The sequence below is a fragment of the Neopsephotus bourkii genome, unplaced genomic scaffold, assembly GCF_033783945.1.
Source record: "Neopsephotus bourkii isolate Nb327-2 ecotype Australia unplaced genomic scaffold, CSIRO-AGI_Nbou_v1 NB_940, whole genome shotgun sequence".
In the NCBI taxonomy this organism is placed as follows: Eukaryota; Metazoa; Chordata; class Aves; order Psittaciformes; family Psittacidae; genus Neopsephotus; species Neopsephotus bourkii.
In genome coordinates this window covers 2,068,671-2,086,359 of record NW_026901434.1, presented here as the reverse complement: position 1 = coordinate 2,086,359, position 17,689 = coordinate 2,068,671, and the positions used below count along the sequence as shown (strand labels likewise).

At 34.3% G+C, this 17,689-nt stretch overlaps 1 protein-coding gene across 41 annotated transcripts in view; it reads right to left on the bottom strand.

Annotated features, from left to right (window-relative positions):
* RBFOX1 (RNA binding fox-1 homolog 1) overlaps positions 1-17,689 on the bottom strand; it is a 1,299,775-nt gene that overhangs the window by 20,256 nt on the left and 1,261,830 nt on the right. For all 41 annotated transcript variants that reach the window (XM_061358249.1, XM_061358247.1, XM_061358250.1 and 38 more), the window contains one exon: positions 11,597-11,661. In XM_061358249.1, coding sequence (XP_061214233.1) covers positions 11,597-11,661 — 65 coding nt within the window. The remainder of the gene's footprint in view (positions 1-11,596; positions 11,662-17,689) is intronic.

Genomic DNA, 17,689 nt, shown 5'->3' with positions numbered 1-17,689 from the left:
TAAAACATGCTGACCTGATACAGAAGCTACATGCACATCAATGCTGAATTTAAGCTTTCATAAGGTTACATATATGAAGCTTAGTAGAAACATGTCAACAATTCGTAATTACTATGTAGTATTTTTAGCTTTTATTTCTACAGCTGTATTTTTTGTAAGCATGTTTAAATAGTTTTGACTCTCTTTTTGAAAGGCTTTTAACCTACTTCTGAGAGATTAGTTTCCAGTTTGAGATATTTGATATTTAATGAGGTTGATTCACTTGAAGTGTACATGTATTTTACATGCTCTGTCAGGAAAAATTAAGAGTATTAACAGTATTTCTGTTTAATGAACATTTATGACTTTCCTTCAGACTTTTCCAAAATTCCCTTAACATTTCCCATCCTCGTAAACACTAACGGCAATGATCTCAGCTACTGTAATGTCAAATAGATACTGGAACAGAGAGAAGTTCTGGCTTGTACCATCTTTGATACAATACTGAACTTTAGGCTCCTTCACAAGTGGAAATTTGGGAGTTTTTCCTCACTGAGAATATGGAGTGAAAGTTTTCTTAAATACTGAAATTCTGATAACTCCACATAATATATACAGCATCTATCACATTTTCTGCGTCTAAACAGACTTTATTTTAAAGGTCAGTGGCAACTTAAAATGGAGCTCAGAAAGAGCATAACACATAAGACAGACTGGGTGCACAGTACAGACCTAACCAGGGATCCTGCCTGGATTACTGTGATTTAGCTACTTCACCATTAGTTGGAAAATTCAGGATCTGGAAGATAGGAAGAGATTCAACAACTGGGTCTCAGACACTCTTTTTTAGACTTGAAGGATCTGACCATCATGAAACACAACTCCAACCTAATTTCAGGATAAACTGCTACCCTGAGTGCTACCTCCAAAAGTTTCTATAAAGTCACCCTATTATGGGAAAAAACTTGTCTTTGTGCTACTACATAGTCCTAAAAACCCCATCAACTACCACATTTTCCATCCAACAGTCACTAGCACACTGTTCTTTGGATGTACAGAAGTACTCACAGCTCTGTCTGGGAAGCTTATACACTTAGGTCATTGTGGGTGGAAAAAAATCCCATAGAACCTATTTTTATAGGGCAGGTGGGACAAATTACTGACTGTTCTTTCTCTGTGTCCTATCTTCTCCCTAAAAGACGGGGTGACAGCTGGCCTTTTCAACACTGTATTTTACACAGCACATGATTAAACCCAAAACACTCACATAATCTCTCAGCTCTCTTAGTTTTTAGTCCCTCTTCTTGGCAACACAGAGATTCCATAACATAGAAGCCATGATAGACGTTAAGTGGGATTTTAAGAAATCAGGACCTCCTTAAAAATAATCACACTAACTGTAGGAAATCTGAAACAGAAGAAATTACAATCCACTAACATACTGTGATCATGTTTCATACACCAGAATTCTTGGACTTCGCTTACTAACTTCACAAAATTAGACAGAAATAATTTTGCTTAACACAGGGGTAAAGTCCCTCCCAAATACAGTAACCGCTGAAAACAGTGCAAAGCCCCAGAACACGGGCAATTACAATGAATGCAAACACAACTCTAAACAGAAGTTACAATGGGAAGATCTGAACTATAGGTAATCAGCTGACTACTTCTGATAAGACCATCATGGGATTTACAAATACAGTCAGTATTCAGAATTCATGGATCAGAACTTCAGCTGGTAAAAATGAATTAAATGAAAGCACTGACTTCACTGGAGCTATTTCAAATTCTATTTCCCAAGGATCTGGGTGCTAACTATACAGCACCCATTATATCATTAAACCCACCTTATTTTTCCTTCATGCTCTAAACTTAAGGCTTTGTTGCTCTCATTAGGATTCTAATATTGAGAGCTTTGTCGCTATGAATTATAATGTAGCTGATGGCTGGTTGCCTGAATAGTTTTTGTAATATTCAAGTATGGGCAAAGTTTCAGAGTTTATTAAGTCCTCCCCAACTCCCTCCTCCTGGTGCCCTAAATTAAATATTAAGGCTATTGAAGAATTAAAACTTTTTAATATAACAACTGTAAGTTTGGTTTTGCTATTATCATGCTTTATATTCCCATTACTGTAAGATCAAAGTTCAGTATCATATTCATTGCATTTGAATCACAACACTAAGACAGCTAAACTTTACAGCCATACCTGTAAGTTATATTAAATGAACTAAGAATAAAAATATAAGTAGAAAGTAATTCGTGTGGTATCAAGCTTCAACAAGAGGAATTTGTTTGACCTGATGTGCATTAGGAAAGTATATTTTACTTTCAGACTGATTTCTCACATGTCAGAGATGCTTTTACTTCTTTTCTCCAGAACTGCCGGTTCAATTTAGCTACTAATAACACCAAGACAAAGGAAGACACAGGTATTCTGCTTTCACTTAGGTATTCTGCTTTTATTGTCAGAAGATAACACATCTCCCATCTCCATCATTTCTGACCATTTTATTAAATGCTTTTTTCTGAAATCTTGAGGCATGCCTTTGAAGTGTATGCACAGAAAGGAATTAATGCAACTACTTCTGTTAATATTACCTCACAGAAAACTCTGAAGCTCATCTTCACTGCCTAAGTGGAGGCAGCTCACCCACCTGCCTGTGCTCAGCTGCCACTCCAGAAGGTCCTGCATCACCTCTGCCTGCACAGGTGTCCCACATACCCTAGGGTGTCTCAAATGGCATGAGATCCCTGTTTCCAGTCAGTCTCACCAAGCCCTTAACTGAAAGGTGAGTCACCTCTGCATTGCTTTTTGTGTCTTCTTTGTGCTCAGTTCAGGACAATTCAGCATGATTTAGCCAATGACAACATGTCTCTAATGTAATTCAGACTGCCAGAGACAGCAGGAGGCACCAAAGTTTATAAATCTCATTAAATTTTATCCTGTCACTAATTACACCTCTTCCTGAACAGAAATAACTTTAATACCATGAAATAATTCTGCAATTGTGAAAAGCACATCTTCGGGAAAATGAAAAAAAAAAAAAACAAAAAAACGGAAAATGGCAAAAACCCCCTAATTCTTCTGGACACTAATGGAAATGTGCACTCCTGAGACCAGTGATGTGCCTGAATTATTCCATTTATGCAGAGGTTAAAAAAAAAAAGAAAAGAAAGGAAAACAAACCAAAACAACCAACAAAACAAAACTAAAGAGAAAAATGGTCAACAGAAAATGATTTCTCATAATTTGTGCTCTTATGATGGGCAGGCATCTTATTTAGCCCTTTTACTGAACTACCTAAAAATCCATTCAAATGCTACAAGAGACAGACTGATTTAGCATAGCCTAATACTAATGTTGTTAGGGAAATTACGAGGTGTGGTTATTTTTTTTTTAAATCAGAGCTATACAAATATACAGCTTTCTAATTCCTACTGCCTGCTGTATCAGTGGAATTTTTCTATGTATGAAGGATTACATATACATACATAAATTATTAATAATACAGTATACATCATATAGATATGCATATTTATATGCAAGAGGAGTACAGGTGATTTTAAAGTAGATCTTAACATTTTAAAGTAAAACCTAAACTAATAAGTGAAATTCTGAAGACCACATAAATCGGCAGTAGAATTCATACTGATCTCAGTGGTGTAACTTCTCTAAGATTATTTGCCTTTCACTCTGATTAACACAGTCTACACACTTAATGTCAATCCTTGAAGAAATAACCCAGTACTTTACTTCAGAAGTGTCTCTGTGTCAGCAGTGTAAACTGTTGTCAGTACGATCTAGGCCTGCTTAATTAAGACTATTTTTGAAGTTTCCTTATTTATATTTGAAAATGTTGTTTACTATATTTTGGACATATTTTCACTCTCTTTAGGGCAAAGAGTACAAAATTCTGAAGTCAGCTTTGTGTAAGAATCAAGATTTTATCCAGTAAAATACACAATATATATTAATTTTGTTGAGGGATTTCTTCTTTACATATAGCATGTCATCTTTAAAACATCTTGTCAAAATATACTTTATGTTTGTTTCTGATTTCATATTATTATTATGGCTTACTAGTAACTACCATTTTATCCACAATAAAATCTCCTAATATAGAGAGGCATAATTATTAATTTCTTTAGCAATTATTAATAACAACAATTCTTTGCCTTTAAATTATTTAAGGTTTGAATGACTATGTATTACTTGACAACATAATTTTCTCATCTTCTCATTAAAATACCATATATATGAAAAAATTGCCAGGATTATAAAGAATTCCTCAAAGAGACACAAAATGAAGTTTAGAGTCTGGCACACACCTGGTTCAAAGACAGACTTTTTTTTCTGCATGTGTATGAAACATCCTATAGTATCTTCACAAAAAATTTGTTGTTTAGGTTACATGGGTAAACTTTCCCACTAGTGCTGTACAATATTCTTACAAACTTCCTAGAGTATTAGAAACCTGACAAGCCCAAAAGCATGTGGAAAAATACAGTGTATCAATTTAAATAACTGATCAAATGTTTTACACTCCTTTGAGGTGGGAAACACTACAGTAAAAACATGCAAAAGTGAGACTGCCTCTTTCTGAATGTATGTAGTTATTTCAAGTTTTTTTTCTAATATTTCTCCTTGTCTAAAACATACTGCAAATTACATGGCTAATCCATGCAGACTATATCCACTTAATTCTATATTTTGTTAATAACATTTCATTCCATCTTCTCTCTGACTCTTTCACAATGCTCTTACTTCTTTCTTGCTTTAGAACACTTAGGTTGACAACACTTACAGCACTTTCTAGTCTGCCTCTTTGTGGTCTATCAAGTCAATGATCTGAAAACTAAAAAGTGTATAATTAGAGGCTGACATGTCCAAAGGAACTGTTATGGTCTATCATGTCACAGGCATTGACCCAACAGACTGCAACAGTTTTGGTCTGCTGGATTAGGAATCAATGTTTTAGTAACTCCCTATCTCCATATTTATCCAGTCTGCTGAATACAACACACTTAAAAATTTAAAAGTCACCCTTTCTTTGAATATCCTGTAAGAGTGAAGAAGCCTGTATGAGCTACTAATGAGATCATTCCTAATTACAAAATGTTAACCAATCCTTTTAAGTCCTCTTTCTAGAGAAAAAGCATGACTAAAAAATGAATCAAAAGAATAGAACCACAGCTATTTACTATGAACTTTTATTTTAAAGAAACTCCCAAGTTAAAACTTATGTAGGCTAGATGTATTAATAAGAAAGCAAGAATATTAAAGTAGATATGGAAATGTCAGAATAGGTGCACTGATATGTATTTTTTATGATAAGCATTTTGCAGCTCCTACTATGTTCCTGAAGAAGCTGGCAGCAAAAGCAATCAACATCTTTTAACTTGGAGCACTTTAGGTATAGGTATAGAAATCTAGGCTTCAGTATTCCTTTCCCCCCTCTCTTCAATGCTCCTCCTCCCCCGCCCCCCTTACTTCCAGCATGGATGTCAAAACAGATTTTATAGGAATAGCCAAGCCCTTCCTTGTCTGTGGGGATCCTTTTAATATCCCCTGATGCTACAGTGAAGAATGGAAATTACAGTAAAGAGAAGTAGAAGCAGGATAGGAAGAATACAAGCTCTGACACGGTAAATGTTTCATAACTGGTGTTTACCATCACTCTGGGCCAGGAACCCCTATGCTTTTTCAGTACTGTATTACCTCAGTTTTGGACTAGCAGAGTAGTTTTAATAGTTACATGAATATTAGTGATATTCATACAGGTGAATGAAGCCTTTAAAGTATCAGAAAACATTATTTCTACCAAATATTAGAGGAATATATTAAAATATCAAAGTATATAAAAGTATATAAATAGACTTGGTAGGAGACTATACTTTTATGAAATGTAATTGTTTGCCATGTTTTCCTACATTAATATGATTCACTGTGTCTCCCAAAAAAGCTTTCTCTACCCAGTACTTCAGAATGAACAGTGTTTAAATCATTAGAAAGTGCTCTATGCAATACATTTTTATTTCAGGAAGTTCCTATGAAATTGCTCTAGATGAAACTCATTTATAGAATTTTAAACTTTCTGATTATGTTTTTTCCTACTACATTCTCTTTATACTTAATCAGTTGCTTTTTAATTCCTTCACTAAAAGATACTTTTATGGCTATGAGTCATATACTCCAGTTATCCCAAAACTGATCTGAGAGATGAATATATATTATGAAATATTAACATGATGCCAGCTCTAGCTTGCCATAGGTCAGCTACAGACATAAAAACATATAAGCCTAATAGGCAGATGCCCAAATCCATTACCTCTCTGCAACAGCAAAGTGAATTATTTCTTTTTTATTTGCAGTACCAGGGAATAAGCAAACTTTAGCTACCATACAGGGTATCCATAAAAAAACCATACCAAGCAAACATCATCACATCAAACCTAAGTGCTTGAAGAAGTGTTATATATATACTATGTTATTGCTGTTACAAAAGGTAAACACAACCCTTGCACCTGGTCAAGATGCTAACTGATCCTTTTCATTCTCAAAATTTGAGTAGCCTAGAATATGGGCTGTACAATTCTTGCTTATCTCCCATCTTGTCCCCCAAACTGGTCCATTTCTCAAGGTTTAACTTATACAGCAAAATTCAGAGGGTTTGAAGGTTTGAAGGAAGACTAAAGTTATCACTGTCTTCTATACATTTTCCTTTACAACCTGATTACTTTAGAAATTAAAATTTTTTCTTAAATCTTAGAACGTATGATCATGAAGTACTACATTTAAAAATATTTATCCTTCTATAAAATTATTTAATGGAAGATTAAATTCTGACTGAAGATGCTCTTCTATTTATATGCTCTTGTAACCTGAATTTTTAGTATAGTCACTAGTAAGAGCCTTTGTAAGAGAAAATATTTTGAATAACACTACAGTGGTTGTCATTGTTTATTAGTAAAATAGATCTTAAAGTCTACAGTATACAAAAAATCACCTCCATCTACGTTCATTTTCTGTTTTGTGTATTTTTATTCCTCATTCTATTTTTTCATTCTTTAATGGGTATGTTTACAATTAAATAAAATCTGTAATTTTCTTTTTGAATACTTTGACCACAAATATCAAGTATTATTCTGAATTAATTGCCCCAAAAGAAGTAAAAAATACACTAGATTCTATCTCTGTAGACACTAGTAACTTCATAAAAGTGAATACCCTACATAGGCATGTTAAAAATGTAAATTATTAGAATATTGTGATTTTATCAGGAGAAAGATTTCAGATCTGGAAGGTACACAACTTCCATATGACAAAATCTCCTGTCTCTAATTTCGGATAATATCCTGTAGATGACCACAGAACATGTAACACAAACTGATAGTTAAAAAAAAAAAAATCAAAACAAAGTGTTATGTGGATAATATTTTTTAATATGCCTTATTTGTGTTTAAAAAAGATCAGTGGAAAAAAAAAAAGAGGTCAGCTTCCAGTGATGAGGGTTCTAATCCAGACAACAAAGAACTCAGTGGGAAACTTCCCATTGTTTTTAGTTAGACTTAATCTGACTCTTTATTAGGAAAAAGGAATTACAGTCAGAGCAAAATACCTCTGCACATATGTGTGTGAAGGGGTGTTTGTAGGTGGGTGATGGATGGGGAATGTGTGTATATATATGAATACACAATTATACATATATAAACACACATAACTCATTATTCAGTGTAACAGGATTAGCAAGCAGTACAAATGAAACGACTGCCTTTCAGACAAGGCTAGTTTACTGTTATTGGGGTTTGGTTTTATTATACTACCATATACACTTTCATAAATATTGCTGACAAAGTTAATATGCAAGAAAGGAACACTTTTCTTACTCCCATCGAAGATGCAATAATCAAATCATAAAACACAAAACCAATAGCCAACCAATGTGAATAAGTCTGCCCATAGGCTTAATTCAAGCAAGCCATTCACTGAGCTATGTGATGGATCTGTCAAATCCAATACAGCATTACAGACATAGTAGCAACATCAAGTGAACATGCAATGACAAAATGACAATACGCCCCACTGCCATGCTTTGACTTGTTCTACCTCATAAATATAAAACTTGATGAGTTGGCTAGCTCTCTAACTTCAGACTTGGACAGAAATCTAACAACTATTTTATTTTTATTTCTAAAAATATTCCATACAAGCTGAATAAAAGCTGCACAAACATATTACTGACATCTGATTAATTTTTTCCACTCTCTATTTAAGGAGTCTCGCAGGCAAAGCTCCAGAATGGTGAAGTACATATATAAACTAGTAGGTCCTCTTTTATCAGTTTTGTGAATTGGAAAATTTATTGGAAATATTTTAAATATTGGAAAGTTAAACATGATTGTTGGTTCCCTTTCTGCAAAGAACTTTGAATCTTTAAATGCAATTCAATATGATGATAGATCACATGGTAAAAAGTCCACTTCTAAATTTGTCTGAAGTTATAATCAGTTGTTATATTGCTTCATAAACAGAACAAAAATGTACCTGTTTGTTTGTTTTGCTGTTTTTGTTTTACAGTCTTAAGAAATGACTGGAGAAATCTGTAAGGTCTACCTCCACTGTGAAATTGCTTTTAGTAGTACATGATTTGTCACAAGAAATATGTAGGGATTTGCATTGATTTGTTTCATGAGATTTCCTTGCCACCTGATTCTCCCCTATATATTTGTTCTTTGCCTATTTCCAGCAGTATTTCCAGCTGTGACAAACAAGGATACCATTGCATTTCTTCACAATAGAGCTCTCTTCCAATGATCATAATCCACTGACTTGGTGTATTGATTCTGGAATATCAAATCTTTCTGTTAACCATTATTTTTAATTTACCAAAACATGTCTCCAATCTAAAGATTTCCTCTTTCCATCTCCTGGTTTAAGAAGCATGTCAAATATGGAACATTTGCATGGATTATCTATACAAGCTGTGATAAAAAATAAAGCTTTTTGATTTTTTTTAATTAATATGAAGTAGTATTTCCATGATATGTTACTTCTTGAATGGTACACACTCACTGGTCCTCAATTCATTTTTCTGGGCGTTGTTTACACATAAACAGCAATGTATTTCATGTGTAATTAAATTAAAAGGAGCTCAAAGACTAAGTAAGAGTGGTGTATAGGAAGATATGGAATGTTCAATATTGCCAGAGGACAGCAGATGATCATCACATTGAGAAGAAAAGAAACAAGCAGTGTTACTGAACTATATTTCAGTACTTTCAATACTAGTAACTGACAAAAGTTGCTGAATTAAATTCATTAAAAAATGGAAAGCTAATCAAATTAAGCAAACTGGCTGTGGGTAATCAGAGGTATCCACGTTTGCACATAGTTTCCCATATGCAAAGAAATGTTTGAGCAGATTGCTCTTTATTTTGTTCTCTATGCTAGTTTTAGAGTTTTCCCATAAAGAAATTCCATTACAGTATTTGTAATTAAGACAAGAAACCATATTTATTTGGGGGAAGCAGATCAAAGATGAAGGTCAACCACATTTAAAAGGAGAAGCTAAATAAAAAAAAAAAAATCCAAAAGATATAAAATTCATTTAAGATATTTATGCAAGCAGACATGTTATTACAATCCTAATTATACACAGAGTGTATCTGAAAATTAGACATTTTTTCAAAAAGTAATTAAGGGTTGTAAACCTGCATAACTACTGATGCCATCTCAAGCTTCCTTTACAGCATTTAAGAGCACTACCTTCTTAAACAAATCCTTTACTTTTTTTCTCAGCATAACTCTTCGTAGTGTTGACTCTCTACCCATAAGAGAACATGTGATCAACTAATGTTTTAGCTTACAGCATTTGATTTATTTTATGAGAAAGTACATTAATTCACAATTAAAGCATTTAAGATATCTTGATATTGTTCAGTTACTCTATGTAATGTACAGGTTTTCAGAAATTCATTTATTCATAAGAATAAACATCCTACAAAATGATCCAGGGACACCTGAATGCTGTCTGGCAAAAAATGACTAACCACAGGAGGTAATTTATAATTTTGTCCTTTAAGTTTAGTAACCTTTTAGAAACAGGAACTGCTTTGCATTAAAAGCTCACAGAAAAATAATAGAGCTGCGACATGCTAACACACCTTTGTGGAAATGAAATGAAACTACTGAGTAGCACTTCACCTGTGTAGGTTACCCTAAGTAGAAATAGTACATTGTGAACACAGTGCCTACAGCACATATCTAGTTGATATTACTGATCCAAAATTAATAGAAAGTAACTTGCTTACCTGTCTGACACAGCATGCCTCAGCCATACATGCAAATTATTTTATTCACATAACTTTAAAAAAATATATCTTCATAATAAGATAAGCATTTGAAAGGCAAATATGCATGCATAGCATTGTAACATTCATACCATGGTATTTTGTTCTAAAAATACAGAATCCATGAACAGCACTTCAATCTAACAAATAGTTTACTGAAATGTCTTAATCTGTTGATTTCTTTAAGAAAAAGAAACATTTTAAATAATGTCTAATTTAGCATCTAAAGAACTTTTTCAATACACATTCAGGACTTAAATTATCTCCATGTTTTCAAGGGAAATTTTTTCATATCAGGAACTCAGAAGTGTGACCTGCTGCTAATGTGAAGCAAAATATATGCAACTGTCTGTCCTTCACAATTCACATCCTCCCTTTACAATTGTACCCTGTTCAAGTACTTGAAAAGTATTACGGAGAGCACAGATTTTGTTAGGGAACACTTTGTGAAGAAAACATACGATATTCTATCTTTTCATTATAAAATCATGTCTACATACTGCAAAGACTTAATTTTATGCAATTTGACAAAATCCTATTCCTACTGAACTCAGAAGCAATTTAGACATTGACTTCAAAGGGGGGGTCTCAATTTTTGTCTTGCAAGAAGACAAGTTAATTTATCTGGCCTCATTTTTAGTTTTTAGAAGTTAAATCTTTACATGTTTCTCTCATGCAGATTTTAATAATCTTTTATTATTAATTCCACCAAATGTGGTTTACATTTTGAGGATAAAAATACAGAGCAAATGAAGAATAACCTAGTTTTTATCACTATTTAAAAGACATCAAATCTCTGGACAGAAAGCAAATGGAAAAAAATCTTGAGCCTTGGAGAGCTCAAGCTTAGACACAGTTCATTTTCAATTTCCACTGACTAAAACAATGTCATTGAAAACTGAGGACACTCAATAGGTTCAGGTTCCAAATCAACTGAAATAATACTCCTAAGACAAATAATGATCTTTAGTAGCAGACCATCATGAAGCTGTACATATATTTATGTACACTGTACAAGGGTCACAGATATTATTAACTGGATGACCTACAGCTTGGGAATGTGCACATTTCATGCCTGATTTTCAATTAAGGCCTAAAATCTCTCAATTTATGGCTATTCATGGATTATAATAAAACAGCCTGCTTTAGATATCACAATTATCTGCAGAGCAACAAGACAGTTATGAGACTTCAACAAGGCAAATTCATAGAATCATCTTCAACTTCCACTAGTCAAATATTTATTAGCAGTAAATGAGGACTTACCTGTCACTGTAGGCAGCTGCAGTGGCAGTGGCAGGCTGGGCATACCGGTAGGCAGCATAACCACCCTGAAACACAAACTCAGGCTCTAACTGGATTGCTACAGCACCCTTAATAACGTTGCACAAAATTTAGCAACAACTGAAAGAGTGTCCCATGCTGTAAGCTCAGTTAAGGGGTGAAATACATAGGAAATGTTTCAGTGAATCATTAAGCAAAATTTATCATGACAAACTTGTAATTTTTAAGATATGTCCCAGACATCAGGAGAAAGCAACAAACAGTATGCATCAACATAAGCTTTTTTTACAAGACAATACTATATTCTTCAAAAATTTGCAAGTAGCAATTGAATTATGTGTACTGTGTATTACTAAAGCAGTGCTGAACTTAAAAAAGAAATCCTCAGCCAATAATCAATTATTTTTTGTACAAAATACAATTTATCATGCCTGGTTTATTAGACCTATGAAACTGTGCACTCAATTAACACTTAATGTTTCATCGGTTTCCAATTTCTACATAAAATTATAATGAAGCAGCAAAATCCTCTTCGTCCATGAATTAACATTCAGTTGTATGTAACAGTAATTCCAGCTGTTCAATTAAGCAAACAGGACAAACAAACACACATTTGAAAGGAATTGTGTGCAGTGATGCATTGATTATCAAACTGTGAAAACAGCAGAGCTTCCTGTTCAATGGACTACGGTGTTATATCAACCATTTCAAAATGATCTCAGCATGCCAATTAACAAACACAGGCCAGTCTCCACAGATAACACAAACACAATTTACGTCCCAATTAGAATTCACCACCCCACCATCCTCTGGGACAGGGGACTTCTGTATTTCTTCTCCCACCTTCCCCAACCTTAACAAAGAGCTGAACAAGAAAGGATCACATCACTCAGCTTTGAATAAAATTCACTCTTTTGGTAAAGTGTTCACTTTAATGAATTGATTTTTCCCTCTCCCTCTCTCACTTTCTCTTTCCCCCTCTTTTTGGAAGGCTGCATTCACACATGTATTTTGCTGAAGCATGAAGAATAGGCTACAATGTGTCAACTTCTACTGTAACTACTGTAACAGGAACTTTTGTGGGGTTTCTATTTTGACTTTACAAATCAGAATTCACACCTTTCAGAAGAGTGATTTCACTACTTTTACAAGCTGTTTCCCCTTCTACTACTCTGCTTGGCAAAATTGCTTTCATCCCAAACATATATAAACCTTTGTTGGTTTGAAGCAGGTCGGTTTTGGAAATCAATCATTCAGGTGATAGCATCACGTCACCCTAAGAGTAAATATATGTTTTACATATACTGACAGCTCATCAGAAACCCCAGCCTCTGAATTTTCAACTTACTTGAGGAACATTCTTTCTAAGTTTTTTAAGTGCTAACACAGAGGATAGCACATTTACCTCCCCACTCTTGGTCAGCTCCCTGCCAGCAGCAATTGTGTTACACAAGCACTGGAATAAGGCAGGTGCTTTCATAATGCCATATAATAATATATATGCCCTTGCTTTTACAGCAGGCTGCTTCTCTGCAAGCACGGAAGAACTGAGATTAAATACTTCCCCATTTTAGATCAGTTGATTTTTATAAACCAATAGAAAGCTATTACTGTCAAAAATGTATAATAGGCACATATTGCTTGCAGGTATGTGCATACAGGCAATCAGATGTCAAATAATGTCACCAAGTGCAAACTAAGCCACCAAACAGTAAGGCTGAAAGACGATAATGTAAGCTGCACATTCAGTCTGGCTTCTGCTAAAAGGAGCAAGGAAAGGGATTATACAAATTTATCCACTCTCCCTCCTAGTTTTTGAGTGCTAAATATATCATCCTATCATTTTGTTTCCTTTTCCCTTTCCCTTTTCCCCTGAGTGCTGGTATGAAGAAGTACAAACAGTGAATGTATAGAGAAGATATAAAACTTGTTTTCATTATCCAGTCCTGAAAACGTGTGGCAGAGTGCAAGTCATCCTGCAGTATGACACGATTCTGTTTGCAACACGCATGACTCCTTCACTTGTTCTGTAGTCTATTTCTAAACCACCTGATTTAAATGTGAGAGCCACTTCATTTCAATCCAGTCACATACATAATGACACTGCAGTACAGAAGTGAGAATGGTCCTCCACGAGAAGTTTTGGTGTTATTAATCAGATAAAAATGAGACCCACTGCTCACATACTGGCTGTACTTAAATCTGCAGGTGGAAGGCTCTATGAGAACTGTTTCTCTTGCCCTTAACTACTTGCATAGTTAAACTATCTATTTAACTAGATTGGTCAGTCTATGAAGACAGACCCTTTCTTGTTCCCTAAATATAAGAATTAGATTCCTTTTATGATTACATTATGGTTTGGTTTCATCACAGAACTGCTGCTGAACAATGAAGTTCAATTCAACAATTAGTATGACATGTGTGAGATACCTGGAAAGACTGAGACTAAAGCAATACAAATAAAAGAGATCAAAGTTTTTTAATTTGCCTGAATTCTTTGAAGAACTAAAATCCAGGATACATTTGGTTACCAGGAGTATCATAAACCCCTACCAGCCTATGTCATGGCTTCATGTTTTTAACATAAGCTATCCTGTAAGAAAACATTCTTAAACATATTATTTTTATGAGGTTTGAGTCCTGCAGTACTAAGTTTTGCTACTGTCTTGTTTCAGTTACTTAGATGACCTATCACTGCAGCAACAAAATGTTTTAAACTGGGGATCAGTATGGAAAACTGATTCAAACCCCTGAACTCTAAACTTCTGTGATGAGTTCTATTTTATTTTCTAATTTTGAACTTGGTTGATATCTTAGATTAAAAACACACAAGTGATATTCACTACATGTACACCTCGAGTACTACAATAAATATTTATCGTAGTACTCAAGTATAACTATTTAAATATTTGCCTTAGACTATATCACAAAATAAAATATCTAGAACAAAATAATAATTACATACTAATAATAATTTTCAGTTCCTATGTTTTATAAATACTTTAGGAATTCTTCCCCCCCCCCACTCCATTTATTCAAACGGAAAGTATGTGTTATGCTTTAAATTGTTACCTTTCAGATTCAGCCGAAATAACAAATTCAGCTAAAATAATGAAAAATAGTCTGTTGCTTTATCTGTGCTCCCATATTTGATACTTCCAAAACAACGATAACACAATGTTAGCAGTTTAAGTTGTCTTACAAAATTAAGTATAGAGTCAGTACACTCACAGTCCAGATACAGAGATTTATCTCACTAGCATAAAATACTGAACAAGACACTCAAAACAATAACTGTATATTTCACGGGATATGAAGAATAGCTGTGATTTTGTGGTAAGAGTCTGGAAAATAAAAGGCAACTGTCTGCTCTTATCACTTATAGACACATAATCCACTTTCTCATAATTATTTGAGTATTAGTATGACTTTACAAGAGTCTAAATTCAGTGTAATGAATTTTTTCCAGCAGTCTGCATGTCATGCCTGTGGTAACTTACTGCCATACACAGGCTCTTGCAATACTGCTCCATAAAGCAACAGAAATGAAATGATTTGAATGAGTAAGGAAAGAAGGAATGTAAGGAAGGAATTCAGACAAATTCTCCAGAGCCACACATTACAATTTTCCTTCTGATGTTTCATAACTCTTCGTGGTTCAGGCAAATTGGAAAAGAGCAATGGGATCCATTGAAGATCAGTAGCCAATTGTTACAGAGAATCTTTATGATTTTTAGAATGAAATGTTAGAAATTTTACATCAGGTATGATAAAATGGAAATGAACAGGAAATCAAATGCATCTGAATTTTTAAATAAAGTCTATATATCTGAGTAAGTATAACTCCTACAGAAATGAGTTATAAAAACACACATCTGCAGATTACAAAACGATGTATATACATGTGTGCACCTCCTCCTAAAATACCTGAACTTTTATTTTATCTTGATATCAGATGTACTGTCAGTTTTTACCACAGATAAAGGTAAACAAAGTGACTCTATATGATGGACATTTTCTCATTAGTTTTTCCTATTACTAACATATTTCGTAGAATCATAGAATAGGGTTGGAAAGGACTTTAAGATCATCTAGTTCCAATCCCCTGCCACAGGCAGAGACACCTTTCACTCAACCAGGTTGCTCAAGACCCTGTACAACCTCACCTGGAACACTGCCAGGGATAGAGCATTCACCACTTCTTTGGGCAACCTGTGCCACTCTCACAGTAAAGAACTTCTTCCTTATATCCAACCTAGATCCCAGAACTTTTAAAAAGGCATTGCATAATGTTCCAGCACATGGAGCACTAGGAGGAACAACCCTCTGCTACTTGGGAACTCTTTTTCCCTTTGAAAAGCCATTTCTCCACTGTTCTGTGACAGAAATGGCACATTCTTTCATTTACAAAACACGAAACACTTTGGTACTTAAAGGAAGGACTTCAGGATTAGTTGCATATCCTTGCTTTTCACATTAGAACCGCACCTTCAGGGATTCTGACTGCATCAACGGTCTTCGACCTAGTAACAAGGGAATGCTGCTTTGATAGTAGTATCTGGTTTTTGCTTGGGAAGTATGTAAGCACTTTACCCTCAATACCACCTGACCTTTGAGCTAAAGGCAGCGGCAGTAGCTACTGATAACCTCGTTCCATACCCCGATCACAAAAGCATGCCTTGTTCTTGATTGGCATCTTAGGAAAAAATCTTATATTGTTGTTGCAGTATCACAGGTCCAGCATTCTGAGAACAGGTTAGAAAATCTTGCTGTGAATGGTAAGACTGACTAATGTACATGGTTCAACTGTATAGCCAAGGGACTTCTGAAGCTGGTGATGACAGAGTTTGGAAGTTACTCATATTTCTTTGCCTTTCCACATTTAAGTTGTGGACTGAAGACTGGCATGTTCTGAACACATTCTTTATGACAGTGGCAAAAAAACCCAACAAATCAGATTTAAGATAAAACAGAGCAATAGTGTTGAGCTATTATTCTACCTGCATATTTCTGTGTATGTTACTATCTTTGCTCCATTTTGTAGAGTGAATTTTGATATTTTCATAGGTGTCAATCTTCATCTAGGAACTCCTATATTTGCTGGCAGGCAACCTTAATTCTGTTTTAATGACTTTTTCTTTTAGTGAATCAATACTTAATTTTAAAAGGTCTTCCTTAGTTCCTAATAATCTCCTTTATTTTACCCACTCAAAGGCACATTTAAAAAGGAATTCAATATCTCTGCTATTTCAGAAGCATTATTACCTTCCATAGAGAACTACACGAAATACAGGATATATTAAATCTAGAATCATGGGTGTTGATTTTTTGGTTTTGACTGTTCTTTCCACTTTTAGTTCTATTCTCTTATATTCCCCTTGTTAGTATTAAGCAACTCTGGCTATTTGCTGTTCTTGGTTCCCCAGGCACTTTTGACCCAACCAGTATCATTCTTGGTCTTCCCACAAAATCAACCATCAAAATCTATATTGATAGTTACGAAAACAACAGCATGGTCTATATTACTGTTGGTTCTCAATGTAAACATCAGAATGAAACACACTTTGATATACTTGTTAATGCATATTTTTGGTCTGGCTTCTCAATACTGTGTTCCTTCTGTTTTGCTTTCTATGGTATTTTTAAGATTCCTTTCCCTACACCTACTATTAAATCTACTATTATCTACTATACTATTAAATCTACATTATCTACTATAGAATCTACCATTAAAACCTACATTGTTTATTTTTTCTCCCTTTTTCCACATAGCATAATTCTTTCACAAAGCTTCAGCACTGCACTTAAAATGAAAAGCCAAGTATAACTATGTCATAATAAATTGGGAATTAAGAAGTGACTAGTCCACTGAAAAGACACTAAGAACTAATACACTGTGAACTTCAGGGTTTCTTTTCATTTATACCAGTTTTCCCTCTCTCTCCCCCTCCCTGCAAAATGTTTTATATGCAAGAAAGAGCAGATATGAAGAAAAAATAATTATACGATAAGAAGCATTGTACATTATAAAAAAACACCCCCAAAGCACAAAAAAAAAAAAAAACCAAACCAAAC